The sequence below is a fragment of the Condylostylus longicornis genome, unplaced genomic scaffold (genome assembly GCF_029603195.1).
Source record: "Condylostylus longicornis isolate FDR11 unplaced genomic scaffold, ASM2960319v2 ptg000011l, whole genome shotgun sequence".
NCBI classification, from domain to species: domain Eukaryota; kingdom Metazoa; phylum Arthropoda; class Insecta; order Diptera; family Dolichopodidae; genus Condylostylus; species Condylostylus longicornis.
The window spans coordinates 1,276,566-1,301,294 of record NW_026577980.1 but is presented as its reverse complement, the minus strand read 5'-3'; the positions used below and the strand labels follow the sequence as shown (position 1 = coordinate 1,301,294).

General features: G+C 26.6%; 1 protein-coding gene across 43 annotated transcripts in view; it reads right to left on the bottom strand.

Moving 5' to 3' along the window:
* Positions 1–24,729, bottom strand: part of LOC129619307 (dystonin) — a 168,915-nt gene that overhangs the window by 79,190 nt on the left and 64,996 nt on the right. For 24 of the 43 annotated variants that reach the window (XM_055534529.1, XM_055534497.1, XM_055534535.1 and 21 more), the window contains 6 exons: positions 6,075–6,354; positions 5,030–5,943; positions 4,591–4,959; positions 2,725–3,643; positions 971–1,601; positions 31–166 (listed from right to left, as the gene is read on the bottom strand). In XM_055534529.1, coding sequence (XP_055390504.1) covers positions 31–166; positions 971–1,601; positions 2,725–3,643; positions 4,591–4,959; positions 5,030–5,943; positions 6,075–6,354 — 3,249 coding nt within the window. Of the gene's footprint in view, positions 1–30; positions 167–970; positions 1,602–2,724; positions 3,644–4,234; positions 4,259–4,590; positions 4,960–5,029; positions 5,944–6,074; positions 6,355–24,729 lie in introns of all 43 variants that reach the window. The other 19 variants (XM_055534502.1, XM_055534496.1, XM_055534508.1 and 16 more) reach the window with 1 other exon arrangement.

Genomic DNA, 24,729 nt, shown 5'->3' with positions numbered 1-24,729 from the left:
TCTTTCTACATTCTTCATTTTCCAACTTACATCTATTTCAATTGCAGATGCAGCTGTTGGCATTGCTGATAATTTCTGAGTAGCACCATCAATCCATGTTTCTTCTTTTATAATACCAGTACTTAGATTTTTCAAGAGACCGATTGCAGTTTCAACAGCTCTCAACCTAAAATAGTAATAAAACAACTTAATAAAATGTTCAAAATCCTAAAGTAAATTTAAAACTAAATAAGAACGCAATGTTTGTAAGAAATATTCCAAAGTTTTTACGATTCTTACAGTGTACAAATAAAACAATTAATTCTTACTATAATTTTTTGTTTTATTTTCCCACTGAGACACTTGATGTTTTATTTAAATTAAAAATTGGTGTTACCATTATTATTTTTTTAAATTTTCTAAAACATTAATTTTTTAAATAATTCAATCTCCACTATATCATAATATTTTCATATTGAAAAAGAACAATAGAACAGTAAAAACAATAAAATCATTTGTGGGACACCAAATTCTTGTTTAATAAATCACAATACGAAATTTGATTTCAAGAAAATTCAATGAAGCGTTCAATTGATTTAGAAATTAGAAAACAATACCTTTGCTTTAACTGATTAGACAAAAAAGCAACAGGCAAAAAAATAACAAAGTGATGAATTAATAATCAAGCTACACCTTTATTAGAAAGTAATGACAGCTAGTCATGACCTTTTTATCTTAAGTTTTTTGTTCCACTTGGTGAACAAATAATGAAATATTCAATATTTTTGCTTATAAATTTAATATGTGACATATTTTTATTGGTTGATCTCAGAAAGATGTAAAAAAGTGTATGAAATACAATTTTAATATTAATATTTTAATTTAAATATTGAATATTCTTTCTCTAGTTATATTGTAGTATATTGTATATTTTTTAACATCCTTAGCTTAAGGAAGTAAATTTTCTGTAACTTTATAAAATATTCCATACCTTTCACCCAATTGTGAACACACATGACTCCATCTTGTATTTAAACGTTCAACATTTGCATGTAAACGTTTTAAATCTCCCAAAACTTTTGTTGGTACACCCATACGACCTAATTGATCGGCTGCATCATTCATTTTATCCATTTGCGGTTGTTGATGTGTTATAATATCTTGCATTCTTGTTAATTCTTTAAATACACGATGCAAACCGTCTTCATGTGAGGGTAAATCTTGATGTTTAGCTAATATTCCTTCCAATTCTGATATAACTTGTTCATTATCCTCTAGACCAGCTAAAGAACCTTCAAGTAATTTTAAGCGATCACCATGTAAATTACTTTGAGTATTCAATTCTTTCCATAATTCCATTAAATTATCTAAACTCTTTTTAAGAGCTGGTGTTTTAAGTGCAATTGTACGGAATGTTTCTTGTAAATGTTTCAATTCTGGTTCAAGTAATTTAAGACGACGTTTATAATCTTCATGAATTTGTACAGAATGTTCTAATGAATCCAAATCACGTGGCATTGGTGACAATATAATATGATCCAATTCTCTAGCCATATCTTCAAGTTTTGTTTTGATTGTGAGACATTGTTCGGTAAATAGACGACTTGCTTGTTTGCTTTCCTCTGTGAAAAGAAAGTAAATATGTAAAAATAAAACTTTTAAAAACGGTAATCACAAATTTATTATTTTTATTATTTTTATTATTTCTAATTTATTTTCTAATACGCTCAATAATGATTGGAATGAGAATAACTTTTAACAATAAACTAATTGCAAATTTTGTGTTGTTTCCACATTTTCTCTTGCAATCTTATCGCTGCTTTTGCAAATCCTATCCTTTGAGTACCTCTTTACATTTTTTTAATCTAACTAACCTCTGTTCTTTTTACTAAAATATTTCAACATTTTTGGTAAAAGTCGTTATTTTGGTCCTTAGAATATTAAAATAGAAACTAATTTTTCCAAAAAAAAATTCAATGAAATACAGAAAAATTATTTTTAAAATTCTAAGTCGCGTTTGATCTCTCTTCTTTGAGAGTTAATTCGTTACTGCTGATTGACAAATTTACGTCATACCCAAATTTCATGATTATTTTCATTATGTTTATTACAAAATAATTGAACCTCAACAGAATAAATAAATTAATGTTCTAAAAGTTTTGAACTAAAATTAAATAGTATAAAAAATAAAATTTTTATATATCATGAATAGACATATGAAAAAATATATTTTTGTATGGGAAAAACTTATAAGAGAGCCGCGATTACCAAATGAATTACGCATCCCACACTTACGATCATTTTCACATTGAGTTGACGGATTTTTCAATAATAGAAGAGCGACCGCAAAGATGTTACATACCATTAAAATTTAAACCATAAAAACAATTTTCTTTTTTGCTTGTTAAATTAAATTAGATAATTGGGATGATAATAAAGTAATAGAAAAACTAGAAAAATTTTTTTCTACCTTTGAAATTTTTAGATATGAGAATTTTATTTTAGACATGCAATCGATGTTCAATTAATTAGTCATTAAGCTAGTTCTAATAACATGTATTTTCTTTTAATACAAAAGTTTGAATTTAGGGTCTGAATATAAATAAAATTAATATTTCGCAATTAGTTTTTAAAAATTAAAAGTAAATAAAGAGAAAATCTTACAGTCTTCATTTAAATTTGAAAATTTTTATGAATCAAATCGTGTAAAATATATTTTAATATTAAAATTAAAAGTGATTTTACCTTCTGCTCTAGCACGTTTCTCAAACTCATCAAATAGTCGATTCACCTCTTCCATTTCACGTTTCAAACGTCTTAATTGTGGATCATTTGGATCACCTTCACTTAGCAATTTATCAGCGTCATCATTTAATGCTCTTCGAATGGCTGTACGCTGTTCAGGTCCCATGGCTAAGAATTGTTCAAAGTCCCAACTTTTAACAACACGTATTGTAGCGAAAATCATATTTTGTCTTAAACGTAATTGTTTCTTTTGCCATAAAGCAACTGAACGATCAAATAATCTTTTAAGACGATCAGCAGCTTCAATCGCTTCTGGATCTGGTGGTGGCATTAAAAGACAAGCACCTGGTACAGAACCTTCAGCTCCTTTTGAATTACGCACCTTCCATTTGACCCGACCAGAATTATCAATTAATGTACATGATTCACCTTTTTCTAATGCAACTTGTCCCTGTTGTTTATACGCACAAATTGCTTGTACTGGTGATTGTCTATTAACTGGTTGTTTACGTGCTTTTAATGGTATTATTGTTTGAGCACGTTGTTGTAAAGCTTGTACTGTTTCACCAAAAGCATTTAATTCTTCTCTTAAATCTTGCATACCACGTAATAAAGCTTCTCCTTGATCTAAACCAAAATCTGATTGTGAGTATTTTGTATTTAAAATTTCATCACGTTTTGCAAGCCATTGTTCTGCATCCTTTATTTCTGTAAAGAATTGATGATATTCTGTTGCATGTTTTAAATGAACTTCAAGGCACAATGTGAGTTGTAACAGCCATGCCCATTGTGATTGTAGGGCCTGTAAATGTGCTTCAATACATTTTGAAGCTGGATGCTGTTGTCGTAGAAGATCTTCACCACGATCTAAAATCGTTGCAAAGTGTATTTCACGTTTCTCCAATTCGGACATTAGATTCTATACAAATAAAAAAATGTTTATATAAGTAAAATAATTTTTACATTTATTAAAAATAGTTATTATTGGAAAACTCTACACACGACTATTATAAAAATTTATATTAAAAGTAAAAATACTGGAATTTACAAAATTTTAAAAGTAAGCGAAATAAAAAGTATTAAGCGAGGATTAAACATTAAATTATAAATGTTTGAAGCTTTTTAGAGTTTCACCAGCTTCGGTAATCGACCACAATGAAGCAAACTTAATATTGTATAAGAAAAATAATATTGAAGATTAAACATTTTTTATAGCGATCCTTTGACAAATACGTCACACTAAAAAGTTTTAATGTAAAGGATTGCAAAAAGATTCAGAGTTAATTGAAAATTTATTATATTGCAATCGATTCCAACCATTTTTCTAAAAGCTATTCTTAACACAAAACTAAAATACAGTAAATTATATAAAAATGTTGCTTTAAAATAAATACAAAATCATTAAGAGCGTCTAACACTCGCACACATTCACAATTTAGTTTCTTTTTTCTTGTTTTAATTTTGCGATATTCACAGTTTTAATTTTATTGCTAATCAATTAATTACTCACTTCATCACCATTTCCATATGTTCGCTTGAAAAATAAATAATTAATAATTTTAATTTTACTAAATGTGAAAAATTAAGAAAAGAAAATTTCACAAAAAAAAAAATCTTAAGTATTAAACAAAAAATTTAAAAGTGAATTCAATTACTTCCAATTAAATTTTTGAACTATGAGTACCATTAGCATAATTATATTTTAATTATTTATATAAATATATCTTTACAAATTTAAGCTAGACTTAAATTACTTTAAATTTTATTTATGGATAAGATAATATTTGCGGACGTAAATTATTATAAATTAAACTCTAAATTGACAGAATTAATTTGTAAGTCATTTTAAAATAATGACATAATTACCTCATAATAACGATGAATCGATGACAAATCAAGATTTTTATCAGCCCAGTCACGTGTAATTTCAGTTTGTTCACGTTCATTCAACCATTGTAATTCAGCTGATGCTTGGGCTAAGAAATGTTGAAGCGCATCCAAATCGGATAAACGTTTCGTTGAGGTACTTAATAGTTCAGCGTATAATTTTTGTAAAGCATTTAATCGTTGTTGATATAAATGTAATTCATCACCACTAAAATTGGACTCTTGTCTTTCGGCATGTGCAATTTTTGAATGGAATTGATCTATAGTTTTATGCTCTTGTTGATGATGTTCTAATTCCGCTTTAACTGATGGCAAATCAGAACCATAATCAGCAGCCAATAATTGTTTCTAAAAATAATTTATGTTAAAAATATATTTAAAATTAAATTATGTGTGACAATTTAAAAAATCTTATTACCAATTTATTTTGACACCATTCAGTGTATTCTTGTAAATCTCTAAAATATGGATTTGTATCAATTTGTCTAGCTTCGACAACAACACGCGTTTGACGCGCCAATGTTGTTTCATGGACGGGATAACTAAGGCCAGATAATTTCTGTACTAATGAAGTATGGAATGTTGTATGTAATTGTGCCCATCTTTGATGGAGTTTCGTTACTTTCTTTTGTAAATCGTTAGCATGTGGATAACGTCCTTCTTTTAATATAATACAATCTTGTTTCATATCTTTTATTGGTTCCTCTAAATGCCTAATATCAGTTTCTAAACTTTCAACAATATTTTTAGCTTCAATTGGATGTAAGCGTTCAATACGACGGCTTTCTTCAATAATTGTTGTTTCTAATTCAGTGATTTTAATATCACAATGTTTTATTTCACGTTGTACTTTATCAGCTAAACGTTGTAAACGTTCTAATCTTTCAACTTCTTGTTGTAATATTAAATCACGATCAGAGAGAGCTGTTTGTAAACGATACCATGCTTTTTCTAATGCATCTGGCCCTAATTGTGGATCAATTTCAACTTCACCAATTGATTCAAAATAACGTTCTAATTCTTTATAACATTGTATTAATTTCGTTTTTTCACGTTTCTTTGGTGGTATTTCATCATTACGAAAACGATTCAAATCATTTAATAAGCGTTTCATTTCAATTAATGTTGATGGGAACGATCGTTCCTGTAAATAGGCAGTTTTTTCACGGCACCATGATATAAAATTATGCGCTAATTCTTTATATTCGTGTACACGACGTTGTGAATCCTGGTCGAATAATGGATGTATTGATGGTGGTTCTGGGAACACATCATACAATGATGATAAATATGTGATCATTGATTTTTCATCCGGTTCATTAGTGTCAACATCTAAAATAATATAAAAATAAATTAATTTTTTATTTAATTTCAGTAGTACATAAATATAATATAATAATTTTAATAAAAAGAAAAGACTACTTAATAATGCCGAATTAGCTTTAATAAAAATATTTTTTTACCTTCAGGATCAAGCAGACGTGTGACATTATATTCTTTTTCGACAACATGGAATGCTGTTTCTAAGCGCTCTCGTGGTCGAGCAGATCTTGCTTTTCGCCAGTCAAGCAAATCTGGTCGATTACGATGTATTAGAGCTGAGAATGCTAAACCATCACGCCATGAGGTTGTAAAATCATTTACACGAACACCTGGATAACGTGCTGTTGAACGACGTGCCCATCTTAATAGAGCTTCACGTGCTGATACGTTGTCTTCTTTACCAACAACTATATCGGAGATCTAGAAAAGTAGATAAAAAATAAAAGGTTTCATTAAATACATTGTGCACCAATATTGTATTTTTTTAATTACAATAATTGTAATAATAATTTTATTAAACAAATTAAATTATTGAATTGACCTCACATAAATCTCAAACTTACGACAAATTAAACCTTATTTTAATCAACATTTATTTTTAAAGCGTTCATCAATTTTTCAATCAAGTTTTTATTTATTCAAATACAGGTATTGTTTTTCTGATGAGGATCTCTTATTAGTACAAAATTTATGTCCATTAAAAGGGAAAACAAATAAAACTAATATTAATTGTAAATAGAAGGTACTGCCATTGTAAATATTTTGGTTTTTAATACTTAAAACAAACAAAGAAGTCAGTGTTGTTTTTTAAATAGCGCTAACAAGTTCTAAAGGTTATTCCATAAATGGGTTTGTAAATTTTTTTAGTGCCGTTTGAATTTCTCATTTTTGTTTTTTAATCGTAATTGATTAAGGTGCATTTTCAAAACCAAACAATACGAAAATTTTGATTTTCGGCTTTATTATGCGAAAGGATTTATTGTATTTGCTTTTATGTGCCAAAAAAAGAACTCGGGTTTATATTAAATTCACGTTTGAATGAATTTGATTCTAACATAAGCAAATAAACTATTCAGTTTTTTAAAAGCATAAACCAATAGCTTTTAAAACGAATATGCTCGCATAGCATTAACAAAGTATACCCTAAGTACCTTACACATCTAGTATCGTACATATGTATTATGTATAAATAAAATATATGCATAATTCTTAGAATTTATTGCAATATTCTTGCCACACTCTTAGCAAATTAATAATTTATTAGATTTTGATTTAGTTTCAATTCTCTCCAAATTTTAAAACAAATGTAAATGCACCTTAAAATTAAAATTTTTTAAGTTGCCGTAGTAGTTTGCATTAGCACTTTTTTTTTTTTGAATGACCATATTTTGTGTGTTTTTTTTTGTTTTAAATTTTATTTCCCTCATATACTCATGCAATGTATATAATATTGTGTATGCATTCTGTCGTATGTTCCTTTAATTGTTAATTTATGAAAAAAATAAACGTCAAATAGAAGAGAATCGAAAACACTTTACTTCTCAATTTATGTTTTATACTTATATGTATATATTCATGTATGTATTTACAATTATTTGCTCTCTTACTGTAATACTCTTCTATGTACACACAATAATAATTGAATTGGCGAGGCGACCAAAAATGGTTAGGAAGTTTATTTATATTTTAATTTAATTTTTTTTGCTCTTTCGGTAACTCTATGTATGTACGTTAAAATATTAAGAGTGTCCAAAGTTAATTTAAACGAATTTTGTCACTCAACATTACCATTTTTGTATAGAACAATGAAGATTAATTTTTAAATACTTTGGATAAGTATTTGGTAAAAAAAATTACACGCTTCCATAAAATTCCACTTACAATTCCTTTTTGTATTCTTCCAAAATAATAAAATTTAAAATAAATTTGTCAAGAGTAACGTGGTGAAAAATTTGCATTCAAAGTAATAAATAAATTTGTTAAAAGGCAATTGGGTAGAAAAAAAAAAAACAATTTTTGCACCTTGAAATCACCATTATTTAATCCGAATAAATATTTCAAAAAGGTGTTTAATCGGATAATTTCTTACAAACTCACAAAATATCATTAAATCATGCTATCTGATTGAGGGTATGCATAAAAAGTATTCATGTAAGAATCGAGTAAAATAATAATTTAAAAAATTTTAATTTTTCAATATTCATGACTAAATTGTTTAATGAAATTTTTGGTAACCAACTGAGTACTTGCTTATTTGCAGAAATTGAGTAATAATTTGCAAAATTCAATAATATTTTTAATAATAAAAAATATACTTGAAGAGCTTCTTAAATCTTAGATTATCTGCGCTTATATTTTTGCATTCTCACGTTTTTTTTCGGTTTTCGTTGTGTTTCTTTCACTTCATTTGAATTGGAAAAATTATGTCATCAGAAAAGAAAAAAAAAGCTTAAGGATATTACCATAAATTTATTAAATCTTAATGATATCATAATTATTATATTTGTTTCTAATTAGATTCATTGCAGATACTATTTTAACTACAAAGAATTTTCTCAATTTATATTTAGTCATAAAATCCAATAAAAAATAATTTTCGGATATTGGTTGTTATTATATATAGAGTACTTCATAAACGCAATAATGCAAAGTAATAACATGCAAAATGCAAAAAAACTTATCGTGATTAATTAAAACAGCTCACATTATTTAACTGCTACAATGTTGATTAACAATGTTGATGAGCAAACTAGATTAGCAACATTTGTTTATGAACATAAATATAGACAAGTTTGCACTATGAACCGCGATATACGGCATTTATGAAAAGTCTAATTAGGGGTGTAATCCTGTTCACTTTGTTTCTGAAGGTGCGAGGATCAGTTGACATTTTAGAAAAGAGTGCGAGAATCTAATCGAAAAAATGAGTAAGATTAATGGAAAAATAGCATAATTGATAAAAAACGATAAAAACAGTTTTCAAAGTGAATAAAAAGCGAGACGATGAATTAAATTAGGCTGTAAAATTAATATTGACATAGGAAAAATATTGTGCAAGTGTCTCTAACTAAATACTAATAATGCCTATTCGATTTATTTATAAATAATTATTTAAATCTCTTGGGATATTAGAAAGAATTATAATAAGAACAACCAAAAAAATAATCGAAAATTAATAAATTATTTCATTATTACAATTTAAAAGTAGAGAGTGTATTTGTACACTGAAACATCAAAATAAAGAGAAATAAATTTAAATTTCCGGAATTGAAAATATCGTATTGTGCCCACATTCTACTCTATATATTTTCAATTTACGTTAAATATTAATTACAATAATCACAATGATTTATATATTAATTAGCAAATGATTTATTTTAAAATCTATTTGTAAAATATTATTCAAGTTTATTATTATACATGTAAATGGCAATCTAGATCACCACCTTAAAAATCTTCAATTCCAAAATTTTAAATTCATGATTTTTTCTCGTTGTAGTTCAACTTTCACCATAGTCGTCATCTATCTACCTCTGCAATTTCAAATTAATATAACATAATATTTAAATAATACTTTCAAGTTCAGCTTTCAATAATAATAGCATTAATAATTAATTCCATTCATTTTAAGAATATTATGGCAATATTTAAATTTAAAGAAAATCTTGTCTTAATAATAGCATAAATTAATAATTACTACATACACTATTTAAATCAAAAATATAATATAGGTGAGACAGCACAAATAAGGTCCCAGGTGGGTTATAATATGATAAAATACAAAAAAAAAAACAAAAAGAATTAAGAAAATTTACATGAGAAACCAAAAATCGAGTAACACTAGCATTTAATTCGTGTCACACAACAATTATTAAAATCTTATACTTAAAAAATTTATAGAGCAAAAAAAATTAATAATAGATTTTCTCCCATATTTATTAACTTCATTTTGGATATTAAATTTCAAAAAACAATATTATATTTGAAATAATTTTATATAAAAAAAAATTAAATACAATAAATTGAAAATAAATTGAAAAATTATTATTTAGGTTAAGGTCATAATAGAATGATTGTTGTAGGAGTATAAGTAGATCTCACGAAGGAAATCTTATAGACACAAGTCTCACATACATCCATACATACATAAATATGATCATATTTGTGCATATATGCATTCAATCAATACATAAATAAGAAAATTTTTATAAGTAAAATATAAAAATAATTTAATTTCCAAATTAGAAAATAAAAATCTTTTTAGAGAAATACAAAGTATGTTCGATAAAATTTTAATTTTTATTATAGATTGTCATATACCACAAATATCCTGGGCTGTAATAATTGACATTAACTTGAACGTCGACATAATGACGAAATAATGAAAAGATGACGCCGAGTGGTCGAAGTATTTTGAAAGGCATCCATTTTCCTACCCGTATAATTTAGTTTATTTTACGAAAATAGAACGTATGGGTTTTTATTCTGGAAATTAAGTTCGAAGCAGAATGTTAGAAATATAGAAACGCTGCAGAATGAAGCTATAAAAAAATTTTACCAACTTGACATAAGAACTGCGACTGAAAGTATATATGTATACATATATAACACATATAAGATAAAGTTCACTTTAAAGAACATCAAATAACTCATGGGCTTTTCGCTCAAACACGGTAATGACATTATGAAACATAGTACACCAACATGATACAAGATATGCGAATATGTTCAGAAAGTTGGAACTAGATACGTGCAACATCTTTAGTGAAATCGTCGTGCAAAACAAAAATGTATTAGAAAAATTTGGAAATTTTAATTACGACTAGACTTGCATATTTGAATAGCATTTAGAATAGATTCTTTTATATATATAGAATTATTAAAAAAAATTCTATGTTTCAAAGATAAATGGACCATTTTCGAAGTTCTTATCTATGGTTCAATTAACAATTCCATTCCATTTACCTATAGTAATAAAATATATGACCAATTTCAAATTGGTACATTAAATTTGAAATTAGTCATCAAACCTAATTTTAATATTCGACAAATTATTTATCACACTATGTACATTTTGTACATTTTGCCTTAACTATCGGAAATTCACAAGCTATTATTATTTTTAATATAAAAAATAAATAGATATTTAATTGATAAAGAAAAAAATATTTGTACATACAATAATTACGTTTGTGTGTAAGTAAACACAAATACATATAAATAAAATAAATTTATTTTATTCAATATACATACATCTATAAAAGGGTAGGTCAAGTTCATAATAATGTACATACAAAATATTGCGCTGCCGAATTATTATAAAGAAGAATAGGCGTTATTTATGTATAAAAATTAACAAAACAAAGCAGCAGCAGCAGCACGACTTGATTATGCTACTTTTTGGAATGAAATGAAAAATAAATTTATTTAATTTCAATTTTTTAAAAATAATAATAACATAAGAACAACCGCAATGTTATTTCTATTTCTATTGAGTATCTATTGATTTTTCTTTATTTTTATATGGCATATGCTTTTTGCAACAATGTTGCAATTATTTTAGTGTTGTAAAAGAGCGAATAAAAGTGTGTTTTTTGATTGATCCTTTCATTTCAATAGTGAAGATGAATTTATTGGTGCCTGTTATAAACGTTTAGAAAGAAAATTGGATCCAGCTTTTTGGGTTCTATCATAGTTGTGAGTAGCAGCTCTCATAAAATGTACCATGTATGATGAATGAATTTTTTTGTCTACTGCTTTAGGCAATGGCAGCATTGCACAATATTGACATTATTTTAAAGTAAATTGTCACAATAAAATATTCATATTTTTGACAAATTCTCGTATATTTGACACATTATATTTGTTATTCACCAGATTTTCGTATTTAAACACACACACACACACATAAAAATAAATCAACCAATACATTGAACAAAAATTTAAACTTTTCTTGAGACTTCAAAAAAAAAAAATATTTGCTTTTTCATTTTCCATTCATGGGACATTTGTGTGGGAATCGAGCATAAAAATTCCCAATTTGGATAGCATTCAAGATCGTTTTCATTTCATTTTCATTTCATATGTTCTAATAATAATAACAAACATATTTATCGCAATAGAAAAAAATAACAAATATCAAAGTCGGATAATTTAGCATATTTAAACATGGTGAGCAATGTAAGTATGTATGTATATTGAAAAACCAAAATATTTGCCTACATAAGTTTTCAAATTCGTATATACTAGATATAGATATAGAAATAGGCTAATTATGTAAATATTCTAATTAAAATAATAATATTATGGTATCATAATGTATTATTATTAATATTATCATAATGGAAAAACTCATAAAATCTGATTAATTAATGAAGAAATCGAAAATCAGAAGAACTATAAAAATTATTTTATCTATATACATATATTTGATGTGAGAGAGCAGCTCTATCAATCCACAATCGAATTAATTAAAAAATTCACAAGATGGCGCATTATAGTTGAGGTTTTAAGCAAAGGATTACACCGGCTGCAATTTAAATAAGCAACAATTAACAACATTTAACAACTAAGCGACAATTTAATAAAGCTACTGAAATTATAAAAGGTAATACTTTATAATAAAATTAAGGGTAATTACTGTAAAACAACCTTAATTTAAACCCAAATGCCAACTAAAAATTATTCCAAAAAATTTCTTGCATAAATTTAAATTATTTTTGTTAAATTTTTAGGGTTTTGTTACAAAAAAAAAATTACAAAGAATTGAAAAGAAAGCGTGCATTATTCTTTATCTAATAATTAAAAGAACACTTTAAAGAAAATTTGACCGCTAGATAAGAGAAAAATGTAGATCAAGATCAATTAATTTGCGCTTTTTGTACATACAATGGCAAATATTTTTTTAAGGTACAATAAGAGTTCATTAAAATGTTTAATATTTCATTATTCTGTACCCAAAATTCTCATGTCTGAGAACCTAAAAAATATGATTTAATTTAAATTTTTGTTGTCTCATTCATTTTATTTTACAAATTCTTACAATTTACTTTCTTAAGATTCAGAGATATTATAATTAAAGCTTAAAAAAGAACAAGAAAACTTACGAAATAACAAAAATATTTTCGAAAGTTAAAATAATTATAACTTCCAAATTTAACAAATTTTCTAAAAGATTTTTAAAAGATTGTGTCACGCTATTCTGAATTAGATTTTTTTTTTGTATTCGCAATATTTCTTAACCCAAAAGAAAGGAAAAATTATAATAAAAAGATTTATTATTCAGCATTTTTAAATTTATAGGCCATACATACATTCATTTCACATCTACAAAGTCAAACATAACAGAACCTCAGAAAAATCTAAATTAAACTTTTATATTTGACCATAAATGAATTTGGATTTTAATAATAGAAATAACAATAAAAATCATTACAATTATAAAATTATTGTTTAAAAATATTGTAATTTCCGGAATATTAAATTATATTTGAAGAGAGAACAAAAACACATTTTAATGACAAAGATTAACACCTACATTTTATGACATACACATTTATATTCACAACAAAATCAACTTTCTACAGGAAAACAAAAATATTATTAAATTAATTATTATTTTGGACTTTTGCGGAAAATTAAATTTTTTCTAATGGCCATATAGGAAAGAAAGTGAAATTATAAAAATTGCAATGTGAAATTTTTTTTTTTATTTTAAAATATAAATGTGAAATCTCTTTTCTCAGTCTGTCAACAATTTTAATATATTTCACATTATTTTGACATTTTTTTTGAATAGTGTAAACCAGACTTAAGTTTTTGTAGACTGGCATTGTAACTGTAAAAATTTTAAACAACTCATGTGAACCTAAAATTTTTTCTCTTCAAACAAAACGTCATTTTGCAATTGTCTTCTGCAAGAAGAGCACCTATTCGCAGTAAGGTATAAAATTAAAATATTAAATTCAAAGTTTAGTTAAAAATAAATTGACATTTTATAGTTTGAAGTATTGTAAAAATTAATTATCGAAAAAGTCAATCCTGACAATCAAAAATGCTAAGTGATTTTCAAAACTTTTTCAAAAAACTTGAATACAAAAGCTAATGTACAATGATGTAGTGCAGTATATATTCAGGAATGGAAGTTCACCCTTTTAAATTTGATTGCATATATGTACACTTAATTATATACTTATTTATTAACAACTATCCTATTGTTGCAAAATATTATAATATTGAGTAATTAAATTAAATTAATAATTTTATTCAATTTTAAACACCATTTTCCTAGAAATGAGCGCTCAACATAATAATTAACATCTTTAGAATTTTCAAAATACTCTTACTTAATATTTTAACTTAATTATTCCAACAGAATATTTTAATTATACGAAAATATTTTAAAAATTTATTAATCAAACAAAAGAACAACCAACCATTCCCTTTCAATTTATTTGTTGTTTACCAAACAAAATAACTATCTTTGATAATATTCGTTACTATAGGAACCTTAGCCGGCGTAATTTATTAATAAAACGTTAATAAAACTTAACAAAACAAAATAAATTTCAGATAACAATAGCCCATCAAATTCTTAATGGTATACGTCCCCTCAGTTTTCATTTACAGAACAATTTGCCTGACTTTTAATTCAAAATTATATAATTGAACGGTAAAATAATATTTTGCAAGAGTTTAAGATATTTTCAATGAAAAATCTATTTAATTTGCATGAAAAAGAAAATTTTCCCAAAAGTAACACTAAAAATTGTTTTTAAAAAAAATTTCCCTGTTTTGTTCACTATAATGAATTCACTGAAGCGATTGTAGATTCATTCCTTATGTTTAAGAAAATTTATAACTCAATTTTTTCTTTAATATTTTTATTATAGCAATTTTTTCTTTTTGAATTAATTAAAGAAAAAAATCACCACCTTTTTTGCCATTAATTAGCAGAAGAACAAGAAAAAATTTAAAGAAAAACACGGAAGAGAATTTTTTACAACGAAAATATTCTAAATTCACAAGATATAATTAATATAGAAATGAAGAACCCATACAGAATAAAAAAGAATCAGTTAAGAATATCAATAACCCTCTAAAAAGAAGAGTACCTAAGCGAAAATATCAGTGAAAATAATTAAACAGTAACCATATACACTTAATATGAATCACTAAAATGGACACGGTAAGTGAATAATGGTAGGTACAGAAAAAAAAAATCTGCTTTTCTTCTTTGTGCAAAATAAATATATAAAAAAATTTGCAAACTACCTGTAGAAAATTCAATAAACAAAAAAAAAAAGAGTAGAAACAATAAACCCACAAAACACATCCACATTTTGTATATGTTAAGGTATTTCATATTTATGGAACATAAAAATTTTACGCCTTCCGAACTCAAATTCTAACTGAAGAGAGTTATTCAAATCATGAATTATTATTGGCGCTGTGTACGTAACATTAATGAGTATTTCTGACATAAAATACAAGTAAATAGAAAATTATGTTGACGGCTTCAATTCAATTAAATTATGAAGTCGGGCAGTTTACGGGTAAGCTGTGCAGACATTACTTCTCGGTAGAGACATTGTATTACAAGCAACTCATACTATGTGGGGTGAATATTATAATATTAGCTTTGGGTTTGCCGCTTCGACAGATTTATGGCTTTGGGAATTGCATATTGCGTGTTTTGAAAAGGTTCGAAACCAATATGATACGACATATTAACGCACTCGTTTACTTTAAGCAGTACACAAGGTACACATTTACTCAAAATCAAAATGGGATCTTAAAATAAAATGTAAAATCTGGTTTAAATCTATTTTGTTTTTAATAACACAAAACATGAACGTGGTCATAAACCCTTCTTCAGAATGAAAAAAAAATTTTCTTTCTATGTTATTTTTTTTTACAACCACGGAATATAAGATTTCTATTTTAGGTTAAAACCATCTTTTGTTATTCTATAAGTCCATGTTCTAAAATAACTGTTCATTTAATTTCATATATTCATTTTATAATGATTTCCTAAACCCTATATAAGTTTTGGTTGTGTAGTTATGCAAAACAAACAAACATTAATATTCTCTTCAATTACTCCGCCATTGAAAGGAGGATTTGAAAAGACCAATGAAGTGTAATGAAATTTTACTATTTACAATATTTTTTAAGTTTCAAATATATTAAATTACAATAATAGTAATAATATTATAGTTATAATTTTCATATCTGTTATACCGGGAAGAATAATATTGTCATAAAAAATATTAGAACTCTATTTATGAATATTCATGTATGGCACAAACGGACGTACAAATATAACTGAAAAGAATAACAATAAAGAGAAAAAAAAAGATAATTTGTGTATAATAACCCAAAAATGGTGATGAATCCGATTGTTATGTTTAATGCATTTTTAACTCTCTTTCTGATTGTAATGTTACTTTATTATTGTTATTATTATTGTTATTACCTTAGGGCGTTTCGGTTCAATGGCTTTTGTTGTTGAATAATTAACTTCCGTTCTTGATGATTTTTGCATTAAATTTTCAGCATGAGCTTGTTCTTCAGCTCGACTTATTGTTGTTACTTTACGTACAATATGTGTTGTTGTACGACGATGACCACTTAAATCACGTTCAGATGTTTTTGTTGATTCTAAACTAGAACCTAATATTTCAGTTGATAAACGTTTATTACGTGTTATCTCTTGCAATGATCTAACATTATGTGGTATCATAATATTAGTATGTGCACCTGGTATTAAACGATGATCACGATTATCATTAATATTATTTGAATCAATATGTATTGTATTTGATGTTAATGATGATGTAGTACCAAGACCACTACCACCACTACCATAATGACTATTATCATGATGACGACGTTCAATATACATTTCACGTGTTGTTGATGATGAATGTCTACCATCATTTGATTTTGTATGATAACGTTCAATTGATGATTGATTTGGTGTATAATTAGAACCAGATGATTTTGTTGTTGTTGTTGTTATATGTGATCCATGTACTGGATATTCAGTTATTAAGGCTTCAACAGTTTTTTCATGTTGTACTTCATGTTGAAATCTTAAATTACGATCATCAATTGATGTTGTTATTGCAGAACCACGATCAATACTTGGACGTTTTAAACTTGATTTACGTTCAACAAGTGCTCCACTATTACTACTTCTTCTTTCACCACTATGATGTGGAGTTGAATGACTAGTACGACTTTCATGTGTCGCTTTCATAAAAACACGTCCCGGCGGACGAAATTCATCATCAATTTTATACATTTTGATTTTTATCCAATTTTTTTGTTTTTCTGATTTTTTAAGTTTATTTAAATAATTTTACAAATTTTAATAATTTTTTTTTATTCTTGATGTTTTCTATCACTTTAATAATTTCAGAATATTTTCTTTTTAAAGATTTTATCTCTTTTACAGAAATTAGGCAAAAAAACACTCATTAAAGCACTTAAATTTCTCTATAGAAAATTTTTCCTCTCTTTTGTTTAATTTACAGTAATTATAATTATAGTAGTATATTTTTCAAAAAATTTCGAATAAAAATCTTTAGACAAAAAATTTTTTTTTCGTTTTCTAAATTCACAAGAGCATAAAACTAATTTTTATTAAAAAAAAAAAGAATTTTCACTCTCAACACTTTGTAAATTACACCAAAAATTTTTATTTATCTTTTCCTTTTTTTTATCTCATTCACCCCAATATAGTGGGAGGGAATGCACTTCCCATTGAAACACAACCTTTTGTGTTGAGTATTTTATTTTATTATATGGTGAGTATATTGTGTGTATTTTTTTAATTAATAGCACTAAGTTATTATAATACACCTAAAATTAAGTAAAAACAAGAACAAAAATAATTTATAGTGTTATTTAAGGCCTTTAAAATAAATAGAAAGACCTAAAATAACCAAATATTGCTTTGAATTATTCTTCCTTTCTATATGTAATAAATCCACTAATAAAGGAAACACAGTGGTAAATAATAATTCACCATATTATTAATTAATTAATAAAAATATTAAAAATTATTTAATATGATTTACTTATGTGCGATACGCTGAACCAATGAACAAAAGATTTTTTATAAAAGAAACCCCATGTACAAAAAAAAAAAAAGTAATAGAAAATAGAACGAACCGTCACGGACAAGAGTAATAACTAAACTGAATTTACCTGTTGAAAAAAAATTTTCACCTGTATAGTTTTATTTTAATGTAACAAAATCAAAAAACAAAAAATTAAAAACAGACAAAGTTGTAAAGAATCAACGACCAAAAATGAAAAAAAAGAAGAAAAACGCCACAACAAATGAAATAAATAAAAAAAAAAACTAAGCTAAGCTTTACTATGGAACTGTTTGGTGTCGCTGTTGTTGTTTGTTATTATTGTTGTTGTTGTTATAGTTTTCATTTAATATTAAACATAACACTATTATTGTAGTACAATTTTCTATTTTAAATATAAAATATGAATGGATCGTCACATTCTCTCTGAAAATAGCACCCATGCTACTCTAAACGAATTTTTATTTATTTACATAAATATTAGTATTTTTTTGTTATTATTATATTGGGGTGGTATATTGTTTGTCGCCATATGTACAATGTACGGCGGTCGGTTTATTGTCATAAATATTATGCGCGAATTTATGTTGTTCTTTTTTTCAACTCTTTATTTTTCTTTCAAGTTTAAATTTTACAATACACTTTGTAAATGTTTTCCGATTCTTGTTATTATTGTTTTATATACGAGTATATATGTACACAGAATTATGAAAAGTTGTTGGCGTTCTTTGTTAATGTTCTTTACCGGTTATAGAACTAAAATTAGAAATAAAAAAAAAACATATTTCACGCACTTCCATATTCCAAAACCAAAAAAAAAAATCATAAAACAGAAAAATTAAATCATAAAGAATTTTTAATGAAAAAATTAAAAAAAAAAATATTACGCAAGTCTTTTTGAATTTTTTTTTTCTTCTTATTTTTTTTGTGTTTTTTAACCATTAATTTTTACAATAATGATTGATGAATGAATTAAAAAAAATGCGTTAATAAAATTAAAATTTTGAACAGAAAAAAAAATTCAACTTTTCAATGTAAGGCGGCAACACTATCTGTGCTATATGTTTTGGATTTTTTTTTGGCCGTCTTGTTGTTTCCATTGATTTTGATGTTTTATATTTGTTACATAATTTATTTTAAATTGTATTTTTTTTTGTTTTTCAGAATTTCTAAAAAAATTTTATGAATGAAATTCTTGTAAACATTCAATATTGTTGTTTTTTGATATTTTCGGTGTTGCCGTATGGCTTCATAATTATGTAGCCTTTTAATATATTAAAAGACTAAGGACACATATATGTTGAGAATTTGGGTTACCACATTTGTAAAAACATTATATACGCAAGTAAATGACGTATGAAGGCCGATTACTTTGACATTAATTACTATTAAATGCGATTAATTCACAACACTGTCACTCTTACCGAAGCCTTCACGAATAAAATTGCACGAATAATTTTACAAATACAAATTTATTTGAAATTTTACATATTTTTAATTTTTTGTAATTTTTTCTGCGAGATATTCATTTACTAAAAAAAAAACTAAACTAAAAACAATTTTAAAAAATTTTTTCCCAATTTTTTAAAAAAATAAATTGATATGAAAAAAGATTAAGAAGCTACTTATATCAAATACGAAGATAAGGGCAAGCTTTTTTCTTCTCTCTGATAATGGCCACATAATATGTGTAAAAGTAATATGAATTATGAACTATCCAATTCAATATCAAGATTTTGATAAAAATTCATTCTTGTTTTTTTTTGTTTTCATTTTTTTCAAAAATTTCAAAAAACAATAATAGCTTTGAATTTTTTTTTTAATAAATAAAAATTAAAGTTTGTTGTTAATGATCTTCTCTTTCCAAATTCAATACTTTTGTTATCAATAATGTTCTTATTAGTAAATAATTTTGAATTATAAAATTTTAATTGTAAATTAAATAATTAATTTTTACACAAATTATACTTAGCGTACAACTTAAAGTGCAAATGATTTGAGAGTGAAAAATTCCACTTTTTAAAATTTCTTTCATTCAATTTCAAGTAAAGAGCATATTTGCGTATATTTCATTGGTGGACTGTTGATTGTAGATTACTTAGAAGATATATAGGCAAATCAACACCTTTCTTCCACAGAAGGAGACGGACCGAACAAAAAGACGTTTCAGATTGCTTCCACGTGTACCCGTCAGCAATTTCGTTACCATTGTGCCGATTGCACTTCTGTACTCAAAAGAACAATATTGAATGTTTGTTGATGCCAACTCCACCAGCAGCTGGATGTAACCTGAGCCGAATGAAGCACCAACAATGACGCCCTGTTGTCTTAAAACATGTAGATACTGCTGTTTTTATATATTATTTTTAAATTCACTCTCCGGTAGATCTCTATTGCATGTATTTCAACTTGAAACACCAAGTCCGACTTCGACCCGTCCAGTGTACCATACACCCGAAATATTTCATATGTAATCGTAGTTAAAAGTTTGTAGTATGAACATCTCTCTTCCACAGAAGGGCACCTGCCGAACGAATAGATCTCAGATTACCTCCACGAATACGCGTCAGCAATTTTGTTACCATTGTGCGGATTGTACTTCAGGACTCTAATGAGCGGTACTTAATGTTTGGTAATGCCAACTCCATCAGTAACCGAATGTAACCTGAACCGAATTAAGTGCCAACAATGCCGCCCCTCCAGTGCACGCGAAATATTTTATCGCAGAATATTTTAAAAGCATATATTTAATTTCAAACCTAATTTCTCGATCACAACTCTTACAAATCTGAATAGATTTGTTAATTTAAAAAAAAAATCTATTAAAATTCTTATTAAAATCTAAATTATTTGTAGAAAAACAAATTTGTATTAATTAGATTAAGTTAAAAAATGCAAATTAAAATTACAATTAAAATTTTAAATAGAAAAAATTACAAAAAAAAAAAATAATTAAATAAGCTAAGGAATTTGAAATTTTTCTAAATATGGTAAAAAAAAAGGGGAAGAAAAAAAATCAGAAAATTTCATAACTTGATTTAAATTCGATTTGAAGTGCATTTAAAGAAGAAAAAAAATTAAGTGAAATTTACATAATTTTTATAGCATTTTCTGACTGAAAAAAAAATAAAACTTAAAAAGGAAATTTAAATCCAACTTTTTTTAATTATATAAGGTAGCGTAATTAACACAGAAATTAAATAAAACTGACATTTTTATTAATAAAACAAATTGCATAAATTTTTGGATATTTTACGTCAATTAGATCTTAACAAATTTTTGATATTTTATAATTAAAATTAATGCATATTTAATATTTTCTTGAATGGAGAGAACGCGAAACTGTTTGCGCTGTGAATGATGAATAATTGAGTCAGGCGAGGTTTTGATAAATCAGCAGTTATGTATGACGTGCCTTAACAATCACTCAAATCGAACTTCTATAGAACCGATCTATTTTAATTCACATCAAATTTTTATTCTAAATATCAAAACATATTCGAATACCTTACAATTATAACCTATTCAACTATTTGATTTCCTCATATTTTGCTTTATTGAAATCAACAAAGATTTTATAATTTAGTTAGCCTTTTAAGTACAATGTAGAACAAACTATTAAATAATAATTATTATTCAATTACAAAAATATCTATAAATGTATCTCTTATGAAATATTGATTGTAACCCATTTTTTTTTTTCAAATATATTTGACATAAAATCATTCAAAAACAAAAATAGCAAAACAAACTAAACCACCTACGCAAATATTTTTCACTTACTACGCCCCTGCTTCAATAATTTCGTAATCAGAATTCGTTAAATAAAAAAAAAAAAATTGTATAAGAAATGGTTCTTCCGATTTTGTATTGCAATAAAAAAAAATTGTTTTTTTTTTTTTTTTTGTTTTTGGTTCCGTTTTACCTTAATTGGTGTGAAAAATGTTTAAAAAGAGAACTAAACATTATTTTTACATTTAAATGACGTCATACTTCTTATGGCTATGCACTGGTTCTCATTTATTTTTGTAAAATTTTCAAGCCTTAAATTCAGCTGTCAATGAGAACCAAGTAAAATTAATATAAATTTGACATTTATGCAGAATAAAATAAAAACAAATAAAAAATTTAAGAAGAACAAATAGAGTTGTCCATGTCGACTATATGTGATAAATGCATGAATTGCTTTAATGAGAGTCATAAGCATTACACCATTTTGTCTAATTGTGAGTAACCTTCTTTATAAAGAAAATTTATGTATGACTACTGCCATTTTAAATATTTCTTTAAAATGAGATAAAATAAATATTAATATTATGCATACAGGAACTGCCATACAGCCTTAATGAAATCAACTAATACGCGCGTATCAACAATATACATGGTACACTGCCATTAGAAGAGCGGGCTGTTAGGCTGGAATAGTCCTTTTACACGACGTGTCGGATCAGCTTCCGAGAGATGAACGAAAAGGAAACACTTTTTTACTATTTCTGCGGGACTCGGCTCTATGCGGAAACAGACCGCTTAAATAGGTGCTCTGCAATCGGACATTGGATGACAGTTTACTTTTCAGTCTCAATGTTACTGTCGACAGAGGAAGGAATTGTCAGACCTTTGCGTCTCAATGTTACAAACAGAGAACGTGTTTCATGCAGGTATAATTAAAAAATAAAAAAATAAAATCATATATGGTTGGCGGCTTGTAAAACAAGAGTTTTCCAAAAACAAAAATAAATTCAAAATTAAAAAAGACGATTAATTTAAACCTGATTGGTTTCTTTTTTTTAATTTTTTACGTGAAAAGTTGTGAAGGCGGTTAATTTAACTATAGCACTAAAATAAAGAGTAAAAATAAAAAGCACAAAAGTAGATAAAAAAAACCTAAAAGGTTGAAATGACATTAGTAGACACCGAAAATATACATATATGATGAACTGTCAAAGTAAAAAATTTTAAAATTAAGTACACCAGAAAAACCAACACACATAACCATCCAACCATCATCAGCATTTAAAGAACAACTTTAAAAAATAATTCCCAAAAAAACCAAAAAGTTTTACAATTCTCAAATATGACAACGGTAGTTAATTATAAAAGAGCGCTAAAATTGTTGTTGGTTTGTTATGGCAATTATCATGTGTTTTAAAAGTGTTACTGTGCGAATATCAAACCAGATGGTTATATAGCATATATTATAATGATTAAGATTAGTGTTGCCATATATAGAAAATTTGCGCGACCAAATAACTTTGATTTTACTAATATAGTAAGAAGTTTCTTGATTTTTTTTTCTTTTTATACTTATTTTAATTATTTTTTTTTTTATTTTTGAAAAGATTTCTTGTTTTAATTTTAAATATTAACAAAAAAAATAGTTTTTGTAATTTAAAATTAATAAAATTTTAGACTCACAAATGTCATAAAAAAGTAAATTTTATTACTTAAATTAAAAGAAAACAAAATGTCGTAGTGATTTTATTTAATAATTTTGATTTTAGAAACTGATAAAATGAACATTTTTTTTTAAATATTAAGAAAATTGTGAAGAATTTAATTATTATATTTTATAAATTTTTATGAGTAATAATTTATCACTATAATTATTGCTTAAATTTAATTGCTTTATAGAAGTTCAATAAAAATTTTAAATCACTACCAATACAGTAATAATCAAAAAAGTTTTTGTTAATTAAAATTGCTTTAAAATATTCAAAACTATTAAAGAGATTTCTATAAAATATTTTTTAATTCAAAACTCTATAATACTGTCATGAACAGCGTTATGTAGAGTTTTCAAAACGGAATGTCAAAATTATATTAGAGCTTTGATGGGTCAAGGAGGAAGTTAGAGAGGGTGCAGCGTACGGCGTGTGTTGGGGTGACTCGTGCATTGTGTACTACACCTACTTTAGGTTTGGAGGTTATTTTCGACTTGGATCCGGTGAGTGAGCATACATAAAAACAGGGAATATACACACAGTAGGAGTCTGGGGGAATATGGAATGCGGCCTATGGACATTAGGCCTGATTTTGTGGTGCCATATACCGACTGGAGGGTTGATTGTGTGGTTGTGGTTTAACAAAGGGAGGATTGGAGTACGGAGGAGCTATGCATGCATGAAGGGTTGTCCATCTATACGGATGGTTCTAGGACCATGAATGATCCGGGGGCAGGGGTTTTCTCCGAGGAGTTGGGGATAAAGCTATAGATTAGGCTGCCTGATGGATGCGGGGTTTTCCAGGCAGTTGGCGGTGCTCAGGGCGACGGAATTGGCTGCCCATAAACTGGTAGGAGGATGCGAGCTGGCAATTTTTGTGGATAGTAGGGTGGCGATTGGGACCCTCGCGTCTTATTTGGTTGGCTCGGCTTTGTAACTATGTGCTGGGTTCCCGGTCACAGCGGGATACGGGGTAATGAGATGGGAAATCATCTTACGAGGGCTGGGGCGAGCGGGGATGCTGACATGGTGGGTGAATCGGTGCGTCTGCCGCTAGGAGCATATCTTGACGTTATAGATGGTGAGTGTCGAAGGAGGAGCGGGGTCTTGTGTGGCTACGGTATACCAGTAATTGAAAATTAAAATACCCTCAAGCTTAGGTGTGAAGTTGAAATGAATTACTAATCAAAATCATTACGATCACATATGTAACACAAACCATATAGATAAGGTATAAGTGGGTAGTC